Genomic DNA, 27,748 nt, shown 5'->3' with positions numbered 1-27,748 from the left:
TTTGCTCGATGACAGAGCGGTGGAGGGCGCAACGCGGCAAAAGAAATCGACAAATAAAGGGGAAAAAAACGCCTACACAAGAAGAGTGCGTGTGCAGAAAACGTGCGGCATGTATGTATGTGTGTGTGCGTGTGTGCTGGCCGCTGGAGGCAAACGTTTTGCAGACGCCGTTTTTGTTTTCTTTTTCTTGGTTGTCTTCTGTGCTTTGATATCTACCCTTGACAAGGACAGCGCCATCGCATTGTCTCTTCAACGCTGAAGCGCTGCCTGGCCCCACCCTCGTATACACGCCGATGCTGATGATGGCCTTCCTTTACACGTAGGGAAGCAAGAGCCAAGCTCCCGCAGCGACTCCTCTTGAGCAAGGTGCACCTTTTTCGGTGTGGGTAGGTTGCCACCACCATTGGCAAAGGATAGATCTGCTTCCTCAACGCATCCATGGCGAAACGAATGGCGGCATGGGCCCAAGCAACACCTCTATCAACAAAAAAGGAAATGACAACTCGCGAGCACACGGGAGGGCCGCTGCAGTGGGCAGTGCCTGTTCTCGGCAGTGGTGCTTCTCTTCTCCTGAAAGCATCGGCGCGTCATCAAGTGCAGCAGACCTCCCAACGACTAGAGATTTGCCCCGCGACGGCGGCTCACAGAGGTGTCGCTCTTTTTTTTCCAAAGCCGCTCGTTGTCCCTCATCCAGAGCTCTTTGTCCGCCACCGCTCCCCGTGTCTATCACACACTCCCTCTCCCTCTCTCTCTCTGCATCCCTGCACACATCTGTCGCCACACCGTTTTTCGCTGCTTCGCCGGCAAACAGCTCACATTCGCTCGCTCAAGTGCCCTCGTCATTTTTCCCTCTGTCTGTCTCCATGCCACTCGCCTCCTTCGTGGTATGACCAACTGTGCACGTCCATGATTCTCTCGTAAGCTCTAAGCCGCAGCTGCCCACTCGTGTGCAGCGATCAGTGCGTTTTCTTTTCTCAAGTAACCGTCAGCGAACTCGTCACCCACCTCCTCTCCCTACAGCAGGTAAATCTGAGTAGGCTCTAACCCACACCTCCTGGACACCACTTCCTCAGAGTTTTCTCACCGCGCTCGTCTCGCTAACCATGTCGTCAGTCATTGATATACCCTGCACGCGGAAGAACAACTCCGTCTTCTCGAATGGCAGCTACCGGCGCGAAACGTCTGCCCTGCCCATCAACGAGTCTATGGTGCGAGAACGTCTCTCTGCAAGCCTCCGCGACAGCATCAACTACCGCCGCAACACGCTCAATACGGGCAGAGGTCGCCAGCCTCGCAGCCACCAGCCACACTCGCGCAGCAGCAGTAACAGCTCCAACTCCGACAGAAACGCTGCTCCTCCCGGCCGCGCAGGACGCAATGCCCCTGACCATGAGAGACGCAGCCGCCCCCCTCACACATACACCCGTGCCTCCTCGAGCAGCTCCAGCTCCAGTCGCCGCAGCAGCTCCACGTCAAGCAACGATGATGAGAGTTACGCCTTCCACGCTCGGCTGGTCAAGGTTGGTTGCAGCGCGCACGGTGGTGAGTCTGCGGCGCTCTCGGAGTGCTGCGACACGGTGCGCGACACGGTGCAGCTGCTGGAGCGGGCGCAGCTGCGCACCAGCGACGGCGACGGCGGTGACGGCTTCTTCTGGCTCGACCTGCACGGTGTGCCGCCGCCGGCAGAACTGCACGACACGGGGAGCCGCGACGCACCCATGAGCACGCTGTGGGCGGCGCTCGGACTGCAAGCGTCGACAGCGCACACACTCACAGAAGTGTGCGAACAGCGGCAGGCGCACCCGCGCCCCGCCCGCTGCTCGCTCGATAACGTATACGAGGAGGAGTTGGTCGGCCTCAGCTCCCCGGCTGACCGCGTGCTGCAGGTGGTGCCGGTGCAGGCAACCTCTGTAAAACGCACATCTCGGGGCGGCGTGGCCGAGCCGACGCACTACGTGGCGCTGGAGCTGGCCACGCTGCTGACATCGGTGCAGATGTCAGCGGCGATGAGCCAGGCAGTCTGGGAAACCGCGCTGCACTCGCGAGCTTCCTCGGCTGCCGAGTTCGCCAACGAGCCTCTGAACGACCTAACCTGGACGGACAGTTTTGCGCGCAGCATACGCGGCCTTCCCGCCGCTGCTGCTGCCATGAACCGACATGCCTCCTCTGTCTCGTCCGCCAGCCTCCGCCAGGTCACGCAGGCGTCACTGCACGGTCAGGAGACGGCCGCAACGCCGCTCATCACGTCTATCTACGTCGTCTGCTTCCCCACAGGGTGTGTGACGTGGTGCCCCGCAAGCACGCTGGGACTCACCAGTGTTGACCGTTGTGCCCAGCACAGCGCTCCGGCAGCGGAGGGGCAACGACACCGGCGCAGAGCACCGCACGCGCCCCACGAGGAGGTGCAGTACGTAAAGTCGTGGGAGCAGCTGCAGGCCTCGGTGTTCAGTCGACTGCGGTACATGACTCAGCTGAGCAAGGCCACCACCTCCCCCTCGCCGTACGCACGGCCCGCCTGCGCGTCGGGCGAGCTCTCGGCGCCACCGGTGAGCGCGTCCACGGGGCCGGTGCTGTGCACGTCCATGTTTGTCTCGCTGCTTCTCTCCTCCGTTTGTTACGCCTACCTGCCGAACACTGTCATGTTTCTGGGTGAGGTGGACACCATCGACTCGATGCTGCCCCTCATTGAACTGGATTGCGAGAGCGACCAGGCGGATGCCCTGCGCCGCGTACTGCTGCTTCGCCGTCGCCTCGCCGTGCACAGGCGGCTGCTCTTTCAGAAGGTCTGCCTGTTGGAGGCGCTTGACCGGCCAACGATGCACACAGTCGCGCGCTTCGTCCGGTCGCTCACGTCGTCGACGCGGACGGCAAGCGACGCTTTTGTTGGAAGTACTGCAGATCAGTTCAAGAGTGCGCAACGAGGTGCAGCAGCAGCAGGAGGGGGCAGGGGAGGCGGAAGCAGCCCCATCAGCCACATCCAAACAGAGTTCCCGTGGACCAATGCTGCAGAGGAGCTGATAGGCGCCAGCACAGGAAACGGCAAAGGCTTTGAGGCCCTCGACACACGTGGCTCGGATGGCGATGCTCCGCCGAATAATTCAAGTGAGCACCACTCGGCCCAGCGAGCCACGCGAGGAGACGTCACATCGCCACACCACATAATCACACCGCCGTCCCTCAACGCGATCCACAAGAGCATTATGGGCGTTCTTCACAATCTCGAAGCGGCGCGGACGGTGATCGGGAACACAACTCTCATCTACACCTCGAAGGTGAACTTCACCAACTCCCGCACCAGCGAAACAGCCGACTATTACTCGCTGTTCTGCCAGTACGTCTTGCTCGTGCTGCTGCCACTGAACATTGTGGCCTCGCATTGGGGCATGAACTGCCCGGTGCCCTTTATGAGCGTGGAAGGCACAACACCATTCTGGAGTATTGTGGGCGTCATAGCCTTCATCAGCGTTGCCGGCACCATATTCCCCATCTACGCTTACTTAACCCGGAAAATCTACTTGATAGCGTAACTCGGACACACATCCTCCATAAGGCACTTGCGGCATGCGAGAGACCCAGAAAAGGGCGCAACAGCGGCGAATGGGCTGCCAACAAGAGAGTGGGCGCTGCCACGTTGTGTGCATGCGCACGTGCAGAGATTTGGCAGCAAACACGTTTTGCACTCGAGTCGTCGTCGGTGCTGTGGTTGTGGTTGTTTCTTTCATGATGTGTGCTGCGCCTTCGCTCCTCCTTTGGCCAGCCTCGCGTAACCCGTCCCGCCCCCGCCCCCGCCGCGACTCACTATCATCATCTCTCGGGTGAGCGGCTCGCCTCTGTTTTCCTTCTTGGTCCTGCTCGTTCGTTTCTTTAGCTGTTGTCTGTCTCTCACGTGCGCATTGGTGTGTCTGTGCTCTGTGCTTGTCTGTGCTCTATGTATGTGTGCGTGTGCATGTGTGTGTGTGTGTGTGTTGTTCTTGTCCATCCCATGTTTCCTGTAGTTTTATTGTTTAGTGGGGTGGGGTGGGGGTGAATTCTGTCTCGTGTGTCCCCTTCCCCCTTCCCCCCCCACCCCACCACACACACACAACTCCCAAAAATGAGGTGCCCCACCCTGTAAGGCGGCATTGGTCCGCGTATGCCTGCAAGTATCTTGGCGGGGAAGAGGCCCCACCGTCCCTCCAGCCCCACCCGCTCTTGCGTCACGTTTTTTTTCCTTTTCTTCTTCGTTCAAATTGTGACTTTACTTGGCAGTGCAGTCTAACGTAAGGTTTAAGGCATACTTGCCTCCTCTGTGCCGTTTGCCTGGTTGCGCTGAGTTGCTGAAGAGGCAGAGAGAAACAGATAACACCTCGATATACAGCCCCCCCAAGGCTATGGTCTCACGACAGTCACCGAGCAGGTAGTGTGGTACGTGTGAAGATTCTGAGGCACCTCCGTCCCCCACCCCCACCTCATCTTCCAGCTCTCGCTTCCTCGTGTGTGACACGGTCATGCACTGGCTAGCAACGTACAGAGCGATCATTGTGCTTTGGAATCTGCTCGCCATCCCAAAATAATCTGCTGCTCTCCTACGCCTCCCAGTCACGTCCTTTCTGTCACTGCGTCGCTCTGCGCCGACACGAATGATCATCTTCAAGATCCCCTCTACACCATCCGGCTTGCCATCACATCGAGATGTCTTCCTAGGTCAGTGTCACTTCTAGGTGACGCAAAAACTCCATCTTCTCGCGTGGGCGCCACCATGGCGAGCAGCCCGCCGTGCCCAGCACAGCGCTCCGGCAGCGGAGGGGCAACGACACCAGCGCAGAGCACCGCACGCGCCCCACGAGGAGGTGCAGTACGTAAAGTCGTGGGAGCAGCTGCAGGCCTCGGTGTTCAGTCGACTGCGGTACATGACTCAGCTGAGCAAGGCCACCACCTCCCCCTCGCCGTACGCACGGCCCGCCTGCGCGTCGGGCGAGCTCTCGGCGCCACCGGTGAGCGCGTCCACGGGGCCGGTGCTGTGCACGTCCATGTTTGTCTCGCTGCTTCTCTCCTCCGTTTGTTACGCCTACCTGCCGAGCACTGTCATGTTTCTGGGTGAGGTGGACACCATCGACTCGATGCTGCCCCTCATTGAACTGGATTGCGAGAGCGACCAGGCGGATGCCCTGCGCCGCGTACTGCTGCTTCGCCGTCGCCTCGCCGTGCACAGGCGGCTGCTCTTTGGGAGTATTGTCGATGTCCGCCTGAACATTGGCGTAGCTGGCGTTCTTGGGCCGCTGTACGCGTACATATTCGGGGCAAGGCACACGTGGCTTTCCCCTATAGGCTGCTCCTTAGCTAGTCGTGCCATTTCTTCGTTTTCTGCCCTTGCCTTCCGCTCGGCAAACATCGGAACTCCGGAATGGTAGAGAGGAGGGGGGCATGGTCGCTGTGATACGTGCACCGAGCCGCGCCTGCCTCTCTCTCTGCTGCGCGCTGACTGGCGCGTTGCTGCTCGACCTGGTCTTCCTCGGCGCTCCCTTCTCTCGCTGTTACCTCTTTGGGCGCCTCTTCTGTTGTCGAGTGTTGTTGTCTGCTCCTCTCCTTTTAGCGGTGCGCCCGTGCGTGCGTGCATGCGTTACCCTCATCCTCTTTGTCTACGGCTCTGAGCTGCCCCCCCCCGTAAAGACGCCAACACAGCCGCCGTAGCATTACCTGGCTGATCTCCGGTTCTCCTGGACGGAATAAGACCTGTAGCTGCGGGACAAGGTTAGCACGGCATTTGCCTTCGCGCACTGCTCTCTGAGATGCTCTCAATCTGGATGCAGCACCGCACGGGCCACGGGATTTTGCCAGCGATCAGCGGAGTTGGCAGCTGAAGCACCTGGCAGCGCTGCCCCCGTTTCTCGCCCACTGCTGGAGTTTAAGCTTGGCGTAGGAAGATCATCTGGCACCCTCCCTCGTTCGGTCAACGGTGCGTCATCGTACCGTGAAGATCGCCCGCACACCCATGAGGCCTATCCCTACAACTGATTCGTAATACCGTTCCGTCCTCTCTCTCTCATTCCCTTGTTGCCCCTTCCTCTCCCCGCACGGCTGCCGCCTCTTACACATTCGCCTCCCCCCTCATAGAGCGGGCTCAGCGCCACACTCAAGAAGACACGGCCCAATTATCCTGCAGGACCAGCCAAACGGCAAGGGAAGAAAAAAAAAGCCGTCCCTTCATCCATCGTCGCGGCACACCGTCGCCACGACGACTTGCCGAGACGTGGATTACTTTCATATTATTTTTTCGAGGGGGTTCGCGTTTGGTTGACGTGGCGCCGTCTTGTTGCGGCGTGCTTCCGTATTGCGACACGTCCTTCGGCCCCACTCCTCCCAAGCTTCGGCGCATTCTTTTCTATCCCCGTCGTTTGGGGCACCGCCTACCCCCTTCTCCTCAATCATTTTGCTTGCACCGTGACCAGAATCGCACTCTTCGAAGCCATAATGTCCGCCGCAGCCTCCGCACCGCGACATCGCCGGTACGTCGACCTGATGCCCGAAAGGGAGCAGAAGATTACTCAACTTGTGCGACTCATGAAGGAGACCTATGACCCGCTTCCGAAACAGCTGCAGATCCTGCTGTATTACTCCCCGACGTCAGAGGACGCGCCGACGCCGCACAACACCACGCGCAGCTACTGCTACTGCGCCCTCATCTCTCGACAGTGGGACGTGCAAAAGGCGTTTGAAGCTATGAAGAAGAACGTGGCGTACCGCCTGCGGTGTCACCTCGACGAGCGCAGTGAGCTGCCGTCAGCAGTTTCGATCCGCGGGTGGGACGAGATGGAAGTGGTGCGTGCACTGGGTAAGGAGAAGCGGGCAGGCAATCAGCGCGCCGATGAGATCGTCGCCAAGCTCGAGCGATACTTCCCATGTGGTCTTCACTACTGGGACAGGTATGGGCAGCCTGTCTTCTACCTCATGCTGGGCAGCGTTGACGAGGAAAGCCTGCTGAAGGGGCTGCAGGAGACCGCGGGTGTGGGTGAGTCCATGGACGCTGTCATGTGGGAAATGCTGCAGCACCTGCTGGGCTCTGGTGAGTGGCTTGCGTACTACCAGCAAATGCAGTACGATGCGGGCCAGCTCGAGGTGGACGCCTCCGAAGGGCTCATCCGAGCAACCACGATCGTCGTAGACCTGCTGGGGTTCACGTACAAGATGATCTGGAAGCCGGCGATTGACCTCTTCGTCACCTGTCTCAAGACGCTGCTCGCTCACTACCCCGAGTGCGTGCACCATATTCTCGTAGTGAATGCGCCGTCGATAGTGAAGCTCGCCTATGGCATCATTCGCCACGTTCTTCCTAGCACGGTGCAGGCAAAGGTTCGCATGGCCAAACCGAGCGAGTCGCTGGCGCTGCTGCAGGAACACATCGAGGAGCGGTACGTGCCAGACTTTTACGGCGGCGCGTGCCACTGCCAGGGTGGCTGCGTGCGTTCGTACAGGCCGAAGAACGCCGCTAACGGCACCACCACTGCTGACCAGGACGATACCCAGATCGCCGCGGAGTAGATCCCGATGGAAGGCGGTGTCATCACCGAGGATATCTCGCTGAGGGACGGCCCCGTACGCAAGGTATTTTCACTGCTCCAGAGTGAGTCCGTTGTGTAGAGCTTCGCATCGTCGAGTGGGCACGATACCGCCTTGGCGGCCTCCTTCGTCCCTCAAGCGCAGGCGCATGGCGTTTACATGGACAAGGTCGATGTGCGCTCATCGAAACCGTATGTGGTTTCCAAGGCGAAGCCGTTCGAGAACTTGAGCGAGGGCGCCCCGCTACAGCGGAGGGTGTGATGATCCTGGTGCGGGACAACAAACAGCCCTGGGCGATGTCGAAGCACCTTCAGACGACGGTTCTCAAGCAGCAAGCACAGCTGCTCCATAAACAGTATGTACGGAGGTGATTCCATATGCGGCCGCTTTTGTTGTTGTTCGGCGACGGAGGAGACAACGAAGCGGCAACTCCGCATGCCGATGTGTCGGCCTACCACTCGTCCGCGAGGCACACGCCAGCGCAGATGTGCACAAGTCGAAAAAAAAATGCAAAGGGAAAAAATAAACGCGGCAGCGCTTAGCGCGAGTGCGCTGCACACAAAGACCGCCAGCGACACCGTAATGAAGAGGAGGCGGTGCTGTACATTGTGCGACTGCGACAGTGGGGGGGGTCTGTGCCGTATGCGGGGTCGAGGCACACACCCAGCGGAAGTCAAAGGCCTCTGCCGCCTCTTTTTCTTTTCGTTGGCTTCTCCCTCTCCCTGCCCTCATCCTCCGGCGCCGCTGCTCCGCCTCCGCAGTGTTCATCTTCCCTTTTTCTCTATGTGTACATGTGCTTGCGTGCGTGTGCGTGCGTCTTCGTACCTTCGCTTCGTTGATGTTTTCTTTTTTTGATGGGGGAGTGTGTGCGCGGATCTGCAGCGCCTCCTCCGCTGTTTTTTGTTTTTTTGGTTTGTTTGGTTTGGTTTGGGCGCTCCTCTTCCGATATGAGTGGGTGGGCGCACCGGGGCCTGTGCCGAACCGCTGCGTGTGGCAGGTACATCTGACTCCTCCCTCACGCGTGTGCACCAGCACAGGCGAAGGGATGTTTCATCTCCCTTTGAATTGATTGGACGTGCGTGTTCATGTGCACAGATACCAGTAGACACTCGACACACACACACACACACAGAAAAGAGCGCAACGAGAGAAGGTTGCAGGTGGGCGTATGCAGCCACGTCTGGGCGATCAGCCGCTTCCGTTTGTTTGTTTGTTTTTCGCGCGCGGTGCGTACGATGCACCCCGCTGGGTGAACGCCACACACACTCTGTTGGTGTATAACCTCTATACCGCCGTCCCTCTCCTCTCTTCACAGATCTGCCAGCCGTACTGTGGGCAGACATATCCCCATACACGCGATCACGACCCATAATTCTCTCCCGGCTCTCCCATCTGTCGTCCATCCTCTAGAGTGACGCATCCTTACTTCCACTCACTCGCTCATACACCTCCTCCTCTGCGTTTTTTTTTTCTGCTCTGCAAGAGCCCCTTCCCTCTTCCAATGGTCGCCAAGCATAGCTCGGAAAAGGGGGACAGTCGCTACCCTCCACTGACCGCGGACCAGGAGAAAGAGGTGACGGAGCTGATGGAGCTCATGAGGAGGACGTACGACCCGCTGCCGCAGCAGCTCCTTGCTCTACAGCGGTACAACCCCGAGAGGGAAGTCACAGCAAGTGATGGTGCCGCAACCGACACGTTCTTCTCCCCAATTCGCAACTACTGTTACTACTTCCTCATCTCCCGTGAGTGGGATAGGCAGAAGTCGTTCGAGATGATGCAGCTGTCTGTCAGCTACCGCGAGAAGAATGAGCTCGACTCGCGCGCCGAGCTGCCGAGCGCCGTTTGCTGTCGGGGATGGGACCAAGAGAAGGTGCGAATCGCCTTGGACAAGCCGACCCGTCCGACGAACCAGCGGCTGGACCGCCTCAGCGCCGGTATCGAACAGTACTTCACCTTTGGCCTCCACTACTGGGATAAGCATGGGCAGCCCGTGGCGTACCTCAACCTCGGCAGCGTCGATGAGCCGGGGCTGCTCAAGAAGCTGAAGCAGCTTGCCAACATCGGCCAGACACCAAATTTGGTGATGTGGGAGCTGGTGCAGCATCTCATTGGTGTGCAGGAGCAGCTTCTCTTCTACCAGCAGATGCAGTACGCGGCCGGCACGCTGAAGGCTGAAGCGGGCGATGGACTCATTCGATCCGCCACGATCGTCATTGACCTCAACGGACTCACCTACAAGATGCTGTGGAAGCCGGCCTTGGACCTCTTCATGAATACGCTACGGACCCTCTTTCAGTACTACCCCAAGTGTGTGCACCAGATCCTGCTTGTGAACTCGCCGCCGATGGTGATGTTTGCCTACAAGATCGTGCGCGGCGCATTGCCGCCTGGCGTGCAAAGAAAGGTTCACATCGTTAACGTTGCCGACACCCCAGCCACCATGCAGGACTTCATTGATGCCCAGTACGTGCCCGACTACCTCGGTGGCCTGTGTCACTGCGAGGGCGGTTGCGTCCGTGGCTACGACCCCCACCGCAAAGAAACGATGAAGGACAACGCCATCGCCAAGAGCGACACCAGCAACCTTCAGAGCGGCGTTCAGGATGACGAGGGAGGGGTAGTCACCGAGGACGTCACTCTAAAGGCGGGGCAGGAGCTGAAGCGCGCCTTCTCGCTGAAGAAGGCGGAGTCGGTTGTGTGGGAGTTTGTCTCCGCTCACGGGCACGACGTCACTTTCACGACCTACTTTGTGCCTAAGAAGGCGGCACAGGGTATAGACACATCGAAGCTGCATACAAGCATACTGGAGTCCTACGTAGTCTCCAAAGCCAGACCGTCGGAGGGATCGGACAAGTACACCGCCAGCGACGAAGGGCTGTTTGTTATTGCGTGGGACAACAAGAAGTCGTGGTTCACAGCGAAGCATCTACAGCTGAACGTGTTCAAGCAGGCGGCCGCTCCGATGGATGAAGCGTAAACCGCTGAGGCGCACGAGAACGAGAGAGCGCGCGCGCACACTGTGGTGTGACGAACTGGCTGGCGCGCGAGCAGCGGATTCCCGCCTGCGCGCAGGCGGGCCCATAGCAAGCGGGGTGTATAGGTCCCCCCGGCTCTACAAACGTGGACACGCCTGTGTCTTGCATGCCCCGAGCGTGTGCGCTTTCACTACAGCGCTATCGCCTCCTTCGGTGTTCTCTTTGCACATTCTCTTCGCGTGCGTGTGCCTGTTTTCCTGCCTCACACGTGGCAGCTGCCGGTGTCCACGGCGTTTTGTGCCCTGTGTATATTCGCATCCCTCATCACGTGGCGGGGTAGTGCACACCTCTCAGTGCGTGGTATCTCAGGGCCCGGTACACCTCCCCCCCCCCACTCCCACACACTCGGTGGGGCGGCCAAGCACCACCCCCTCTATCCCCTGCCAACGCCGAGCTACTTCTGGTGGTGACATGGCCCCTAGTGTCTACGACGTAGCGAGCGCAAGGCGATGTGCCGCCACTGATGCCGGCTGTCAGGTGCTGGATGGCGTGGTGCCGGAGTGACCTGTGGCGGTGAACACGCTTGCGCCATCCATGTGATTAGGCGAGGTGTGAGCATGCCATGAGCGTATCTCACCTGGCCCTCACGCGGCCCACTGGTGCGGGGAGCCCGAGGGCACTCCGAGGGGGACGCACCAGGTGGCCACCGGCAGAATAGCTGCAGCTGTGAGGCGGGTGCGCAGAGTGTGTGGGAGAGGCCACGCTCAGGTGTCTGAGCCGGTGCATGGCTGTAGCGCGTGTGTGCAGCGCTGCCCCGCACCACGCGATGGGGGCCTGTGACAGGCGGGGCTGGAGTGGTAGAGCGGAGCTGAGCTAGTGTTGTATGGCGGAGAAACGGGCACGCTGGACGGGACGAAAAGCGCATTGGCATTTGTGCTCGCGTGAGCGACGGGACCTCTCGTTGGGTCCGGTGCCCGCTCTCCTCTGCCTCTGGATTCGCGCACTCGTCTGTACCCCCACCCCGGCCTCCCTCAAGTACGCATGAGTCTTTGCCTCGATCTGTAAACTGCCGCCTTTGTGTGCTTGTAGCAGTAAAGCAGCTCTATCGTCCCTGCATATCGGGTGTATGTATGTGTGTGTGTGTGTATGTGCACGTGTGTGTGGGCGTGAGTGCGTGTGGACGTGCTCAGCCGCAGTGCTCGTACGAAGATGCCTTTTCGCTGTTGCGATCCGCACGTCTGCTTTTCCTTTGTTTTGTTGTTCTTTTTCCTCCTCCCCCCTCCCCTGCCCTGCCCTGTCTTCTATCACCGTGGACTCAGCTATCTGGTGGATGTGTCTTGCTGCTGCTGCTCCTGCTGTACTGTGCCGCCGTCTGTCTGTTGTTCTCTCTTTTTTTATTATTATTATTCGCTCGTTTATTCGGCGTTTTCTCAAGGCGCGTCGCGCCAGGGCAGATCTTGCCTTGACGCGTCTGGCGGTGTGCTCTTCAAACTTGCTTCGCCTTCCCTCTTCCTCTCTGCAGCTTTTCGTTTCATTCTCCGCCCCCCCCCCACCCTGCTATCGGTGTGTCTCACGGCCCTTCAACCACCTCGACCCTCTCGCCCCTTCGAGTCCCCCCACTCGGCCCCCAACTTGTTCGTTTGTTTGCCGCTTCTCACGTTTCTCTGCGAGTGTGCTGCCTTTTAGGCCGTCTCGCCCCACGTGCGTGTCACGCTCTGTTTTCTTCTCAGGACCTGCGCCTTGACAGCCTTGCCGGATCGGCCATGTCAGAGGAGCTAACGCCAACTGCAATGGATGACGCACTTGGTAACCAGTCTCCGACATCCGGCCGACATCCCTCGAAATAGCGCTATACGCTGTGACACGCTGAGCCAACGGCCCCTTGGTGACATACGTCCCACACCAGAAGAGCAAGGATACCGAAGCTCACAAGACGGCAGGAGGCCATGATCGCCCAGTTGCACACGGGCACTTGTCCACGCTTTGGATTCCTGCAGCGATGGGTGAGTGGCAGAGACAAGACGGAGGACAGTTGGTGTGCCACCTACAACTCCGCTACCAGTGTGGCTCCCCCCACCACCACGACCCACCCACCCCTGCCTGTGTGTTGCTGTGAGGGCGTCCGGGCGGGCGTTGTGCCGGAGATGATCTGTACGATTCGAAAACCATCCGACACGCAGAGCACACCCCGCCGCCCGCTATGGCCTCGCACGCAGTGACGTGATTATACACATCTCACTGGCGCTCCACGGGCTTCCCCCGTCGGGCGTCCCGGACTGTCGTCCCCCTGTCCCCCCACAGGACGACAAGCTGCGATTTTTATGTGTGCAGGCACATGTTCTCTACACAGGCCTCTTCCGGTCGACACAGCCATTCCTGCCAAGGGCGTGCGGATTCGGCAGAGGGCGGAATGCCCCCCTGCCACGACAGACTCATGGAAGCTTCCCACCAGTCGTGGCGCATGCGGACAAGCCATCCCGACACGCCCCTCCCCAACAACAACGTCGTCCTGAAGCAGCACGCATGATCCGAAAATCTGAGCACTGTGCGCAGGGGCTGACAAGCACAACCGGCATGGCGTATCACGCCCAAGGCATGCAGTTTTCAGGAGAGCACGAGTGATGGACAAACAAGGTGCAAAGAGGTGCACGCCAATCAACCGAAAAGTGCATGTGTGTAAAACATGTGCGGCATCTCTGAAGTCCGCCTGTGTGGGCCGATGTGGCGCAGATGCCGGAAGCCTGAGGAGAGCACCCCGAATCCGCATGATCGAGCACTCCAGGCTCCCATGTGGAAAGCCTCCAGATCATACTACAGGATGCCGTGGCTTGAAGCGACTGAGAGAGATGCATGGCACAGGCAGGATGCAGGGTTTCGGAGAGCCCTGGTCTGAGGCTGGCCAAGCGCTTCCTCTCTGAGCTCATCCAGCGTGCACCTGGACCACTCCGCCTTAGCCGCATGGAAGGCGCCATCGCCCCCGCCGTCGAACAGGACTCTGGACGTGGCCCGCCTACATCAGGGCGTGCAGTCCACGCGGGCCCCCGTGGTGCCGGTGGGGCAGCACGTATCGCGAGAAAGGACGAGGAAAGTCAAGAAGGGCCTGCAAGACGCATGACCCGACTCGACGGCAGGATGGGCTCGTCCTAGATGAGCAGGATGCAGCCGCGGTGCGACAGAGGCTTATGAGCTGTGGTTGTGTATTTCTGCATATATTAGCTGTTCGCGCTCGTTGCACAACGACACGTTGATCTATATATATATATATATATATAGAAAGCACCTGCGCCCTCACCCTCCCTCCGTGTGCTTTTAATGTCTCTCTGTTTTACGTCTGATTCTTGTCTCGACTTAAATTTCGTCATATTCTGCAGAGGTCTTCCCCCTCCCCGTGCCCCTCCCTTGCCCTTCACCCCACCACCGCCACCACCTCGTCCTTGTGATTCTGTCGAGCGCAGTCAGAGACAACGCGCTTCTTACCGCTTTGCCTTTCTCCACCACTGTTCCTTTTTTTTATCATCATTGTCTCCGATGGCGTGCTACTCATGGTTCAAGGGATGACGTATGTCGGGAACGGAATAGGTGCGTTGCTGGTGCTGCGTAGCTGTGCCGCTTCTGCTGTGTTGCAACTCCATCCTGCTGTTGTGCCTGAGGAAAGCGCATTTGTGGACCTCTCTTGTGAAGGGGGCATCCTCCCCCCCCCCCCAGAGGCAGAGATGCGTGCGGAGGGTGATCGTAGAAGTACCAAGAAGTTGTGGTGGATGTGTTGCCGCTAAAATCGTCGTGTGCTTTCTATAGGGCTCGGTGTTACTTGGGCCTTGTATCTCTTTGTTGCGTTTTGCGTGGAAATCGTCCACACTATTCTTGCACAACCCTGCCAAGAAGATCCCTTGAGCTCAGCGTTGACGTCGCCGTCTTTGCTCTACGCCACAACTTGTTCCTCAGCCAGATGTTCACGTGGTTCGCCAGCCCCTGCTCCGTATGTGGGTGGGTGTGTTTTGGGGAGGAGGAAGGCCTGATGAGCCATTGGAACAGGCAGCTGGCCACGCGAGCCACGCCATCGCACACACGCGAAACAGGAGAGCCCGTTCGCGCCGTTCTGCCTCCCATCGAGCATCCTCTCCCCCTCTCCACCCCCCCCTCCGCGCGCCTCCCTCTCTCCTTCGCCATCGCTAACGCGCCAGCAAGATAGAAACTCACATGTACATCTCTAGCCACGCATACACTGACACGACGACCACGACGGCATCATCGCCAAGAGACCGGTTTCGCCGCGCTTTCTTCTTTAGGAACATAAACAAATGGCTACAGTGGCAGACGGCGCGCGCTCGGAGGCGTTGGAGACGCACTCAGACACACTCCCGCTCACGAGTGACCAGGTGGACAAGATCAAAGCCCTCATATGCCTCATGAAGGAGCGCTACGACCCACTGCCGCCGCAGCTGGAGACGTACCTACGGCTGATACCGCACACCGCCGATGCAGCTTCAGGGGAGGAAGACGGCGACGGCAAGGCTGGGTCGCGTCACCCCGATCGCAACCCAATGTGGTTCTACTGTATCAGCTTTCTCATGTCTCGGGAGTGGGATGTGCAGAAGGCGTTTGCCATGATGCAGGAAGTCGTGACGTATCGAGCGGCAAACCGCCTCGATGAGCAGAGCCACCTCCCACCTGCCTTTTCGCTGCGCGGGTGGTCTACCGAAGACGTATGCAGGGCGCTGGGGCAAAGTCCGCGTAAGACTGGTGAGCGCATCGACCGCGTCTGCGCTGGGGTGGCGCAGGGGCTCACCTGTGGCATCCACTACTGGGACAAGAATGGTCGTCCAGTTTTTTATACGACTATTGGCAACTTTGATGAGACTGAGCTCATGCGACAGCTAAAACAGATGTCGAGCGTTGGCAAGTCGCATGTGGATGTCATGTGGGAATACATGGTGCACATTCTCAGTGTGACCGAGTCTCTGGTGCTCTACCAGCTCATCCAGCGCGAGGCGCAGCTGTCAGGGCAGCCACGGACGCCAAAGACCGCAGACGAAGCGGCCCCCGCGTGGGACTTGTCCGAGGGTACCGTGACGATGGTATACGACATGAAGGGGCTTACGCTGAGGATGCTGTGGAAGCCGGTTATCGATGTGTTTCGTGACAACTCCAAGAAGTTTTTCAAGTACTACCCCGACCGAATTCACCGCATTGTCTGCATCAACTCGCCCACTCTCGTCCGCTACGCCTTTGTTCTTGTGCGTAGCGCCTTGCCGGTAACCTTCCAGAAGAAGATCAGCTTCGTGGGCCCGCGCGACTCTCTCGCCACGCTGGAGACAATGATAGACCGAAGGTACATTCCACACTTTCTCGGCGGCGACTGCCGCTGCAAGGCCCACAATGGCGAGTGCCTGAGTGGGTACAACACGCGACACCCGCGACGGACGGGGAGAACCGAGAGGACGGGGAAGACGGACGCACATACGGACGCCTCCGCTGAAGGCAACAATGAGGCTCCCACGGAGTATGTGACGCTGGCGGCGGGGCACGAATGCACGCGTGTGTTTCCGATGAATGCGTCGGAAGTGGTCGTCTGGGAGTTCGCTGTGTCGGGTGGTGGTCACGACATCATCTTTACCACCTTCTTTGTGCCCCAGTCGGCGGCTTCAGGGATGCGGTGGACCCAGGTCGAACTGGACAAGCTGACCTCATACACGGTTACCACGGAGGCGCTGGCCACGGGGTCCGATGCGTTTGCCGCGGCGGAGGACGGCGTAGTAGTGCTGAAGTGGCACAACAAACGGCACTGGTTTGCCTCAAGGCACCTTCAGTTCCGCGCCTACAAGGAGGAGACACCCACCACCCCTCACCAGCAAACGTGAGCGCACACACGCGCGATGAGAGATGCGCAGACGTCGCCGCTCACTGGCTTTTGCCCTCCTTGTATCTCTCTGTCCCGTCGTATGATAGTGTGTCTGTGTGCGTTCTCGTGTCACGCTATGCGACGGAGAAGCCCGTGCTGTTTGCTTTCGAAGTTTAGTTTTAATGTGGCGGTACTGTTACAAAGCTTCCTCCCATGGAAGCGCGCAGGAGTGAGACTCCGGGCACACCAGCTCCGCTTGCCAACCACGCTACCTCGCTGACGTCTCCTCCTCCTTTATTCTCTCTCCTGTCCCGAAAACCCTCCGCGTACGTGCGTGTGCGTCTGTGCTGGGTCTTCGCTTTCCACGCGGCGCCCCACCATGTGTGCAATCTATTTCGTGCCTGCTAGCCACTACTATTCTAGTCCCGTCAAGCCACCAGATCTTCTGAGGAAAGCCCCAGTAGATGCGGCGGTGACAACGAATACCTCTCTTGAGCTACTCCATCCCACCCCCTTCCCACACACACACACACACACACCGTCGACACCATCGGGCTTTTCCACTCCAAATCACCATGAGGGGGTGCAACAATAGCAAGAGTTCCCCTCGAAGAAAGTCGGCGAATCCAGTGATGTGGTTTTCCTTTTATGTCGCTTCATGCCGCCTCGTCCTCGATGTACGTCAACATTCACCTCTCCCTTTTCACGTTCTCGTCACGCCCTGCTCTTCGATCGCTACCTCACGCGGTGCACGCCACACCTGTCCCCCTCCCCTACTCCTCTCTCACGCGCATGCACAACCCCATCTCTCACGGGTCGCTGCTTCGTCCGACAGGTCCTCCACAGACGTACAGTCCCTCCCCCGCTCTCCCGCCCACCGACCTCTTCCAACTGTCTGTGCTTGCGGCTCTGCTCGTTACCGTTTGTCTACTTGCGCGCCGTCCCCTTTGGCGAGAACGACTCCGCATATAGGCATTCACGCGCGCGACACACCGCAAGGGCAGCTGAGCCGCTCCTTCGACTGCCCTCTCATTGGACGCGCCTTCTTCTCTCCTTGCTCTTCGCCTCAGCGGGGAATGCTCTGATGGTGATGGCGAAGAGAAGTCATGGAAGCCAGAACGAACTGCAGTGGTCTTTAGGAAATCTCATCCATGGAATCCGTAACCCCTTGCGCTCGCCCCCAGCCCCCTCTGTGCCTCTGCCCCCTCGATAGACGCTGAGTCTCGTGGGCAGCTACGAACGCGCGTGGGCACAGCGATGGGGTTACACTTGCGTGAAGATGTTGGAGGTGGAGCATCGTACTACTACTTCCTGTGTAGAACCACCAAACCATAAGCAAGAGCAAATCGCCAAACGTCCGGAGGCGCCCCCCCCTCCTCCCTCGCCGTGCATTTCACGGGCGTGTGCGCACCGCTGTCCTCGAGTGGCCGGGTGATAGCTCCCCTCCCCTTCCCTCCTGTATGTGGGGCTGTGTCTGTGTACATGTGCCTGCCCTCTCGAGCACCTCTTCCACTCTCCCCCCTCCCTCCTCCTCCTTCTTTGCCCAATACCGCTGGCACACACCGCCGACACACACACGCACAAAGGAGAACACTTTCTTCTGTGATCGCATCGCTGCCGTTTTCGTGCTTTTTGTTTTCTTTTTCTTCTTCGCGTTCTCCATTTTTACTCCTTCGTTTAGATTTACTGGCGCGCATGTGTGTGTGTGTCCCGTTTCTCGTCTGTCCCACCCACCCCTCCCCCGCCCCAGCCACCAGCCATCATCGGTCAGGTGTCGTTTTCTATACACCCGATTTCCTGACCCCCCTGCACTTTTTTACTTTGTTTCTCTGCTTCATTCGGGCGATATACTCACAGACACGGCCGCAGCTGAGGAGGCACAACTCCCCGACATCGCTGCCCGTGTGTCTCTGTGGGTGTGGGTGTGGGTGTGGGTGTGGGTGTGGGTGTGGGTGCGAACCCTCTTCTTCTCGTTGTTTCTCCACTAGTAGCGTGGAATTTGCATCGGAGTTGCACTGGAGTCCGTGGGCTGCTGCACAGGGCTTCAAGTGCCCTACCCCTAGCCTTCCCTCCGCCTCCTTGGTCGGCGCGAAAAATGCCCATGTACGCCCATCGTGGTACAAGGTTCTCAGTTGACGTAAATGCGCAAGCGCGCCTCGAGCGGCAACGCATTGTGCGTCTCAACAGCATCCTCCGACATGGAAGCGATGAGCAGCGCCGCCAAGCGCTGAGGATGAAGCCGCTTCCACTTCCCGAGCACCCTGAGGCCGTGGCGGTGCCTGGCACTGCCGTTCTCGACCTTCCTGGCGACGCGGACGATTCCCTTGACCCACACACCGGAGCCGGCGTCTTCGATCCGCTGGATGCGGTGGCGCAGCGCTACTGTGGCGCTCGATACAACGATGACGACAGGCGCGCCGCTGCACGGAGTGTCGACTACTCCGTCTTCATGGAGGTGTTATGCCCAAACGGTTCTTCGCTGCTGGAGTCTCTCCCTCTAGAACCTCGCACCCTGCGTCAGCATCTCAAAGGCTCGAGTGACGAATCCAAGAAATCCCAGCTGGAATATGCTTTGTCGTCGCCGCGGTGTGTGCTGCATACTCGCCTGCCATCCACTGCTGCAGCGGCTGCAATGCCGGAGGCATCGCTCTCACTCGGGCACAGTGCCTTCGTGGCGCCCGGACCCCCTTCAGCCTCCTTTATCAACACCTCCACCTTATCCGAGGCCTCGGTGCAGTCGGGTGTAGACGAGACCTACGTTAATGCCCCCGTCACCCTTGGCAGCGGGGCAGCTTCGCCGCCCGCTCCTTCTGCTGAGAACGGCTTTGCGGCCCCGACGCACGGCGTCGCCGACCCTGCCAGCGACGCCACACGTGCAGCTACTACCACACACGTTGATGATGACGACACCACCCCGGACATATTTGTGAGTGCCGGCTCCTTCTCCCTCGCCACATCCCACCACAGTAGTCGCTGGCGCTCACTGCTGTCCTCCCGCCGGAGTCCGTCCGGCTCGAGCAAGGCATCGCACACGGGCTCTGGCCACCGCAACGCCAGAAGTGTTGCCAACCTCAGCCTTACCCGCTCTCTCAGCCCAAGAACACTGAGAAGTTCATCGGAGCTGTCCCTGCCTACCTCTGGAGCTACAAGTGCGCAACTGACTCCTCTGGCGGTTGCTGATGGCTGTGACCTCGGTGGTCGCGTAATCTTCACGGACCGCTTTCTGAAGGCGCAGTCCCACACTGCGCTGCCCACCATGATTTCCGCCTTCAAGCAGTACATGCTCTCCGCCTCCTCCACAACGTCGAGTTCGCCCCTTACGCACACTCAGACGCTGGACAACTATACCCCGTCCGAGCACTGGCCCTCCCTGCAGCACCAGCAACTGCCGAATGCTCATCAGCGCCTGGACCCTTGCCAACGCGGAATTCCGCTCCAGAGCGGCAACACCAACAAAGAGATCGAGAACTGCGTCCTCGAGGCGGGTAAGTGCATTCGGCCGACTTTTCGCTGCATGGACCCTGCCGACCTCTACGGCACCAGTCACTACATCTCCGGCGCCTTCATCAAGGTGAAAGAGCCGTCGACCAACATCTAAATCGAGAGCGCAGATATCACATGGACTCGAGAACACGTTCACCATAGATGGCGAGGGATGGTGACGTGGATTTTGTACCGCTAACGGGAGCCTACGCGATCCTGCGGTCTTTCGACCGGTGCCGGTGAGGACAAGGCTTCTACCTTCACTTGTGTTGGGGCCCTCAGCCGCCGGTCCGTCTTTTTTGTTTTCCTTCTGCGCCCGCTCTTCTCCTTTGCCGCCTGCCTCGGTGTATGGGGTGTTTTCTTCTTCGTCTCAGCCGCATCCCTCATGACGCGGAGGGGTGCCACACACCTCTCAGTGCGTGGTATCTCAGGGCCCGGTACACCTCCCCCCCCCCACTCCCACACACTCGGTGGGGCGGCCAAGCACCACCCCCTCTATCCCCTGCCAACGCCGAGCTACTTCTGGTGGTGACATGGCCCCTAGTGTCTACGACGTAGCGAGCGCAAGGCGATGTGCCGCCACTGATGCCGGCTGTCAGGTGCTGGATGGCGTGGTGCCGGAGTGACCTGTGGCGGTGAACACGCTTGCGCCATCCATGTGATTAGGCGAGGTGTGAGCATGCCATGAGCGTATCTCACCTGGCCCTCACGCGGCCCACTGGTGCGGGGAGCCCGAGGGCACTCCGAGGGGGACGCACCAGGTGGCCACCGGCAGAATAGCTGCAGCTGTGAGGCGGGTGCGCAGAGTGTGTGGGAGAGGCCACGCTCAGGTGTCTGAGCCGGTGCATGGCTGTAGCGCGTGTGTGCAGCGCTGCCCCGCACCACGCGATGGGGGCCTGTGACAGGCGGGGCTGGAGTGGTAGAGCGGAGCTGAGCTCGTGTTGTATGGCGGAGAAACGGGCACGCTGGACGGGACGAAAAGCGCATTGGCATTTGTGCTCGCGTGAGCGACGGGACCTCTCGTTGGGTCCGGTGCCCGCTCTCCTCTGCCTCTGGATTCGCGCACTCGTCTGTACCCCCACCCCCCTCCGCAAACCCAGTCGTCTCCCTGCCCCACGTTTGCGTGCCGCACAGCGTGTGTACGCTGAAGCGCCACGTTCTCCTTTTTTGCCGTGTGTCTGCTTACCTTGAATCGTTGAAGGATTGTGCCGATGTGAGCGCACCTGTTGTCTCTCTCATTTGGATGCGGGCCCAGGCGTAGGCGCTTTCGCCTGTGTGTGTGTGTGTGTGTGTGTGTGTCATCGCTCCAGCACTCATCGACTGAGACCAGGAAAATACCAAAAGGCACCTCTTCTGTTGACTCTCTCCTTTTCCTCCTCGGTATGGATCATCCATCGCTCATCTTTCTGGTCTTTTGCCTTTTTCTCTCTCAGCCCCCCACCACCCCCCTCCCACGTGTTGTTCGCTCTCTTGATGGCGGCGCAACACTACTTTACTTTGTAGCCGACCGTGACCCACTCCCTCTCTGTATCCCCTCGTCATGTATAGTCGTGTGTACAGTGTATTTCCGTTGTCCTTTGTCGGTGCTGTGCGGCCCATGGCCACAGCCACTCTTTCTCTCCTGCAGCCGTGTCACAAAGTCCAGACACTCCATCCCGCACGATCACGGGTGCTCGAGCATCCGTGGGCGCGTACGTCTGCTGGTGGCAGCGTTAGTCCGACACGGAGGATACAGGTGCCGGCAAAATGGAAAAGCGGCAGAACCTCTACGGTGAGCACCGAGCGCCGTTGTCTTGCTGGGCTTGTGTGTGTGCTCCTCGCCGTGGCAACTAACGCCGTCACGCCGGCGGCTCATCGGGCATTGGGCCATTCCCCTCCCCCCTGCCCCTCCCTCCTTGCAGCATCGTCGTCGGCCACGTCGCCCTATCCTTTGAATGAGCGTGCGACTCTCCAGCCCGGCTGGCTCCTCTCCGCATCTCGACTTTCTCTTTTTTTTCACGCTCCGCTGCCTCCCCTCCCCTAACCCAACCCAACCCGCGTGCACATCACGCGCATCTCTCTCACCGGTGTCCCACTGCCCCAACCATAACAGCAAGCTGAGTACGCACACACGTGCTCGTGTTCTCTTCTCTCGACCCCACACCACCACCATGCAGATCTTCGTGAAGACGCTGACCGGCAAGACGATCGCGCTGGAGGTGGAGCCGAGCGACACGATCGAGAATGTGAAGGCCAAGATTCAGGACAAGGAGGGCATCCCGCCGGACCAGCAGCGCCTGATCTTCGCCGGCAAGCAGCTGGAGGAGGGCCGCACGCTCTCGGACTACAACATCCAGAAGGAGTCCACGCTGCACCTGGTGCTGCGCCTGCGCGGCGGCGTGATGGAGCCGACGCTGGTCGCGCTGGCCAAGAAGTACAACTGGGAGAAGAAGGTGTGCCGCCGCTGCTACGCCCGCCTGCCGGTGCGCGCCACGAACTGCCGCAAGAAGGCCTGCGGTCACTGCTCCAACCTGCGCATGAAGAAGAAGCTGCGCTAGGCGGCGATGGCTGTGCGGACACGGCACGCATGCGCGGCCACCCGCTTGTGTGTGCCCGCACGCGCCGCACCCTCCTCTGGCAATGTCCTTTCGTTTTTCTCATTTATGGTTTAGCACTTCCCTAACGGAGAATGCACGATTAGCTGCACTGGGCCGCTCCTTCTGAGCGCGCAGCGAGAAAAGGAAGGCGCCACCGAAGCGTTCGCGCACTTTGCGCTACCCACTAACGACTCTGCGCCGTGCTGGCGACTCGGCTGCGTAAGTGGCGAGTCGAGCCGCAGCGCCCCCCCCCCACCCGCTGTCGTGTGAGGTGTGCAAGGCCACATTCTCTCCCCGCATCTCCACCGCGCATCCGCCCATCTCTCGCTCTCTGCCTCCGCCTGCGCCCTGTTCTCTTGCACCTGCTCCGAGCGCCACAGACGCTGACCACACAAGCCCACCCCCTCACCTCTCCACCCGCACGGACACATTCTTTCGTCTTTCCTCTCGTCTATCGCCTATCGACCGCCATCGCGCGTTGCCATCCTCCGCTCCGCACAGACGCTCTCTCTCCCTCTGTGTGCTCCCGCTGTCTCTTCTTGCTGAACCCTCGCCACCATGTCCGCTGGCTGGACCCAGGTGAGGCAGACGGTGGAGTCCGAGTGGGAGAAGACAATCGTGCCGGCCATCTCGGCCTACATCGAGGTGCCGAACCAGAGCCCGCAGTTCGATCCCGAGTGGGCCACCAATGGCCTGCAGGAGAAGGCCTTTGGCATCCTCATCGATTGGATGAGTGCGCAGAACGTGCAGGGGCTCACGTACGACTACCTCACCGCGGATGGCCGCACGCCGTTCCTTCTCGTCGAGATCGCCGGCACAGAGCCGACCAAGAACACGGTGCTCATGTACGGCCACATGGACAAGCAGCCGCCTCTCCGCCCGTGGGCGGAGGGTCTCGACCCCCACAAGGCGGTGGTGCGCGATGGCAAGCTGTACGGCCGCGGTGGCGCCGATGACGGCTACGCGCTCTTTGCCGCCGTCACGGCCATCGCGTCGCTGCAGCGCCACGGCGTCCCGCACGGCCGTGCCGTGATCATGATCGAGGGCGGCGAGGAGTCGGGCAGCCCGGATCTGGACTACTACATGGAGCGCTGCAAAGAGCGCATCGGCAAGGTGGACCTCATGGTGTGCCTGGACAGCTGCAGCATGAACTACTCGCAGGTGTGGCTCACGACGTCGCTGCGCGGCGTTGCGATGGGTGAGCTGACGGTGCAGACACTGACGGAGAGCATGCACAGTGGCGTCGCCGGCGGCGTTGTGCCGGACACGTTCCGCATCACGCGCGAGCTCCTCAGCCGCATCGAGGACTGCAAGACGGGCGAGGTGCTGTTCCCGGAGGCCCACTGCGAGATGCCGGCCTACGCGGTCAAGGCGGCGGAGTCGATGAAGACGGTGCCGTTCAAGGAGCAGTTTGCCATGGCGGCAGGCGTGGCGACGGTGCCTGGCGACAACGTCGAGCTGGCGATTCAGAACTTTTGGAAGCCGAGCCTCACCGTGACGGGCGCCAACCTGCCGGACCCGCAGATCGCCGGCAACGTCATCCGCACCCACACGACGGTGAAGCTTTCCATGCGCCTGCCACCCCTGGTGGAGGCCGAGGCTGCGCTGCAGGCGATGAAGCGCATCCTGGAGGCAGACCCGCCGTACGGCGCCAAGGTGACCTTCAAGAGCGTGGGCGCCGGCAACGGCTGCGTTGCACCGGAGCTGAAGCCGTGGCTGCAGGAGGTGCTACACGAGGGCAGCATCGAGGCCTTCGGCAACACGTACGCGTGCCAGGGCATGGGTGGCGCCATCCCGTTCATCGGCATGCTCATCGACACGTATCCGGAGGCGCAGTTCGTTGTGACGGGTCTCCTCGGCCCGCAGAGCAACGCACACGGGCCGAACGAGTTCCTGCACATCCCGTACGCAAAGGGGTTGACGTACAGCATTGCGCGCATCGTGGCGGCACACCTCCAGAACACGCCCAAGTGAGGCAACGCGCCACGTGCCGGGGCGGCAAGAGAGGGCTGCCGGGGAAGCGACGAGAGAGGCACCCGGGCGTGATGGGGCAGAGGAGGGATGGGGAAGGGGGTGGGGGTGCAAGGCGGGCCGACGAGGCGCGGACTGGGGTGAGCGCGTGCTCGACTGCTCTGGCGTGGGAGAGGATGTCTGCATACTTTCTCTTGCTGTGTTCTCCTTCCTTGTCTTCTGCTCTTTGCCCCCTTACACCCCATCTCGGCTGCTTTCCCATGTTGCCGGATGCCGCCCAGCGAGATGGTCGTGTGTGCCCCTTCGCTCGCCTCGTATTTGGGTCTCTTCCCGCCCTTGTCGCATCAGGCCATGGCGCGCCCCCTCTTCTGTTTTTTGAGCCGCAGCGCGAGCGTTTCTTTTGTTTTTCTGCGCGCCTCTCCCCTGCTTGGATGTGGTGGTAGTGCGCACACATGGATAACTGCTCGGGGTGTTGACACTGCAGCAGAGCGGCAACAAACGGCCGAGGCCACAATCCGCAGAGGTCGGGCTGGGTATTTCCTCTTTAGTTTCTTGCGTAGATATGCATGCGCCAGTGTACGCGTCTATGTAACGGATGCTCCTATCATTCTACCTCTGCCCTTCACACGCCACACGCTCGTGTGTCGAGGTGAGAAAGCGCTGCCGCTCACCGCTCTACTGGAGATGGTGTCTGTTTCTTTTGGTGTGTCTCGCTGCGTGCGTTGTGGTACAGACTCTGGCATCTGCGAGGCGGGTGATGTGAGAGAGAGAAAGAGAGATGGCCGGCGTCACCTGCCGCCCTTCCCTCGCCAGCGCGTAAGAGAGAAGGACAGAGAGAGAGAGAGTTGTACGGAGGCCATCGAGCGAGTCGGCGCATTCGTCTCCATCGCTCCGACTTCTGCGGGCGGTGTGTGCGCGATCACTCTGCTTGCACCGAGGCCCATAACGGCAGGAGCAGAGTGCGTGCTCCATACACGAGCATGCATGCGCGCATCGGCCCGTGCCTGTGCACGGACGAGAGTGCGCAGTCAGCCGCCCTTCCAGTCTCCTGTCGCACCGGGTGGAGGCATGAAGGGGTGGGAGTGGCGGGACTTGCTGTGAGGGCACGGGCAGTGGCGGCGACGAGGGAGGGGTGTGGCCTGGAAGGCGCATTGACGTGTGGAATGGAGTTATCGTTCGCAGTGGACAAAGGAATGCAAGAAGGGGGCCTCCGTCGTCCCTCCCTCCCTCGCTCCCTCGGGTCGTGCAGCATTTGCATATCCCGAGGCAGGCGAGCAAAGGATCCACACAGACACGAAACGGAAACCAAAAAACGGAAAAACCTCCGCAGGGGCCGGTGCGCCATCACTTGCTGGCGCAGGAGAGAGAGAGCAGGTGCGGAGGAGAGTGAGCGACAGTGGGCTGACAGCGCTCCCTGTCTACGGCACATTTTTCACCATGCTCTACGTATGCGCAGGATCCTGAACTGCACAACGAAACCCAAATAACGTCGCAGCTCATGTCCGAGTCATGAGAAAACTTGGCGAGGGAAAGTGTGGTCGCTCTGGTGTGCTCTTACGAGCCCGACACCCCCCTGCACACACACACAGAGAATAAAGTGTAGTGTGTGATACCCGTTACGCCGCCAGAGCGCTTCCCCTTCGTCTCTAGCGGCATTTTCCGCTACCGATGACACCCATGCGAGGCCCATGTCCTCCTCTACGCCCTCCGATAGACTTTATCTCTGCTTCCTACTCTCCTCCTCCTCGTCGGCCACTGTGCCTCTCGTCTTGCCATCACTTTGTGACTGCATCCCCACTTTCCATGCACGTCGAACGGAGCAGGTGCACTAGCATCTTTGGAGGTGTCCATTCACGTACACGGACGCGCATACGCATACTTCCCCTCACTTCCCCGTAATACCCTCCTGTGTGTGGGGTGTGGGTGGGCTTGACTGCACGTCTTGGATCACTGCTTGACTCCCGCTCACTCACGGTGTGCGCGGCGTTCTCTGCCCCCTCCCCCTCCCCTGTGTGGGTGCATGTGCCTGCTCTCTTTAACCCCGGCCATTTTTGCATCATTTTTCCCGTCTCTTTTGTTTGTCGTTTTGGCAGGGGGGCGCCCATACCTTGTGTTGCTGCGAAGCGGTTGCTGACGCGCATACATCCGCAGGCACTGGCATCTCCCGCCTCCCCCCTCCACCCTTCACCCTAGCATCTGCTTTATTTTTCGGTTGCTCTTGCTGTTCCTCTTGCCTGACTCAGTTGTGTCATTCCATTTTCTTTTTTTTTGGTATCGGTGTTGACGTATGGGTGGTGGGCAGGTGTGTCCCAGCGTCCCCCCCCCCTCCCCCCTCTCTCTCTTTTTTTCCCGACAAGTGTGGTGTACTTCCACTGACCATGTGTCACGGGTGAGTTAAAAAGCTCGTCGGCCTTCCCCACACGCACCGCATCTTTTTTTTGTTCTTGTTGTTTTGTTCTTTTGTCGGCTCCCCCACCACCACCATCACCATCCACTCGCACACGCAAGCACACATCATACACCCACCCACCCACCTCACCTCTCTGTTCCAGTTGGTTTTCTTCTCTCCTATTCATCGCTCTGCCGCTGCGGGGGTTGCTCACAAACAACCTCGCAGGTGGGGTGAACAGCCCAGAGAGCCAGAGAAGAAAAACAACAACAGCACAACACAAAAGGGGGTACAGAGGAGAACTAGCACAAAAAGACTGCCGAAACCAGCGTGAGCGGTGTACTCTCTCTCTCTCTGTTTCCCTTTTTTTTCGTATCGCCTCGCGTCCCACTGCTTGTCTAGCTGTTCGTGGCTTCTCCCCCTCCTCTCTCTCATTTTGGCGCGGTTTTCTTTAGTTTTCTAGACCGTATAACGACTCCTCTGTTCCCCTCGGAGCTGGCAAGCTTCCATAATCGACGGAATATTTCGCTCCCGCGATTGTAGCCCATATTTTTATTAACGTACTGCACCGTCACCCAGCGGTTTCCCTCCCCTCACCCTCCTCCTCCCCTCTCTCTCTTCGACGATCAACTATTGTGTGTGTGTGTGTAGGGCTCTGTGGGTGCTTCCCTTGTGTTTTTCCCCCGTTTAGCTGTCGGTGGGCGTTTCAGCTGCAAATCTCTTCTCGTGTGGGTCCGCGCTGCACGCGCTTCCGCTTTAACGTTTTTCTTCCGGGCTCTTCGCTTCTTCCCCCTCTCCCCCTCCTCCTACCTTCTTGGGATCTGGTGTCCCGTGAATTCTCTAGCTCAACGTCTCGCCTGCTTCTTTATGAAATACGCCCGTGTGCTCCTGTCTTTTACGTTATTCCGCCATCTATCTTGCCTATCTTCCTCGCTGGCAACTGCACCTGGGCCTGTGTGTGCGGGCTTGTGCTACGAAG

General features: G+C 59.6%; 7 protein-coding genes across 7 annotated transcripts; all 7 read left to right on the top strand.

Moving 5' to 3' along the window:
• Positions 1 to 1,103: 1,103 nt before the first annotated feature.
• On the top strand, positions 1,104 to 3,527 carry LMXM_30_2080 (conserved hypothetical protein; the record flags this gene model as incomplete). Its single annotated transcript, XM_003877678.1, has 1 exon — positions 1,104 to 3,527. One exon carries the CDS (start codon positions 1,104 to 1,106, stop codon positions 3,525 to 3,527), a length of 2,424 nt encoding a protein of 807 aa, XP_003877727.1.
• A 2,923-nt stretch (positions 3,528 to 6,450) lies between these two features.
• Positions 6,451 to 7,518, top strand: LMXM_30_2070 (hypothetical protein, unknown function; the record flags this gene model as incomplete). The annotated part of the gene is made up of 1 exon (XM_003877677.1): positions 6,451 to 7,518. The coding sequence occupies one exon, from the start codon at positions 6,451 to 6,453 to the stop codon at positions 7,516 to 7,518; it is 1,068 nt and encodes a 355-aa protein (XP_003877726.1).
• Positions 7,519 to 9,037: 1,519 nt separating this feature from the next.
• LMXM_30_2060 (conserved hypothetical protein) lies at positions 9,038 to 10,513 on the top strand (the record flags this gene model as incomplete). The annotated part of the gene is made up of 1 exon (XM_003877676.1): positions 9,038 to 10,513. The coding sequence occupies one exon, from the start codon at positions 9,038 to 9,040 to the stop codon at positions 10,511 to 10,513; it is 1,476 nt and encodes a 491-aa protein (XP_003877725.1).
• A 4,296-nt stretch (positions 10,514 to 14,809) lies between these two features.
• LMXM_30_2050 (hypothetical protein, unknown function) lies at positions 14,810 to 16,369 on the top strand (the record flags this gene model as incomplete). The annotated part of the gene is made up of 1 exon (XM_003877675.1): positions 14,810 to 16,369. One exon carries the CDS (start codon positions 14,810 to 14,812, stop codon positions 16,367 to 16,369), a length of 1,560 nt encoding a protein of 519 aa, XP_003877724.1.
• A 2,076-nt stretch (positions 16,370 to 18,445) lies between these two features.
• LMXM_30_2040 (hypothetical protein, unknown function) lies at positions 18,446 to 19,948 on the top strand (the record flags this gene model as incomplete). Its single annotated transcript, XM_003877674.1, has 1 exon — positions 18,446 to 19,948. One exon carries the CDS (start codon positions 18,446 to 18,448, stop codon positions 19,946 to 19,948), a length of 1,503 nt encoding a protein of 500 aa, XP_003877723.1.
• A 2,035-nt stretch (positions 19,949 to 21,983) lies between these two features.
• Positions 21,984 to 22,370, top strand: LMXM_30_2030 (ubiquitin-fusion protein; the record flags this gene model as incomplete). The annotated part of the gene is made up of 1 exon (XM_003877673.1): positions 21,984 to 22,370. One exon carries the CDS (start codon positions 21,984 to 21,986, stop codon positions 22,368 to 22,370), a length of 387 nt encoding a protein of 128 aa, XP_003877722.1.
• Positions 22,371 to 22,967: 597 nt separating this feature from the next.
• Positions 22,968 to 24,383, top strand: LMXM_30_2020 (succinyl-diaminopimelate desuccinylase-like protein; the record flags this gene model as incomplete). Its single annotated transcript, XM_003877672.1, has 1 exon — positions 22,968 to 24,383. The coding sequence occupies one exon, from the start codon at positions 22,968 to 22,970 to the stop codon at positions 24,381 to 24,383; it is 1,416 nt and encodes a 471-aa protein (XP_003877721.1).
• Positions 24,384 to 27,748: the final 3,365 nt, after the last annotated feature.

Source organism: Leishmania mexicana, chromosome 30, assembly GCF_000234665.1.
Source record: "Leishmania mexicana MHOM/GT/2001/U1103 complete genome, chromosome 30".
Taxonomy (NCBI): Eukaryota; Euglenozoa; class Kinetoplastea; order Trypanosomatida; family Trypanosomatidae; genus Leishmania; species Leishmania mexicana.
Note: the sequence above shows the minus strand (reverse complement) of the source record. Positions and strands in the feature narration are given on the sequence as shown.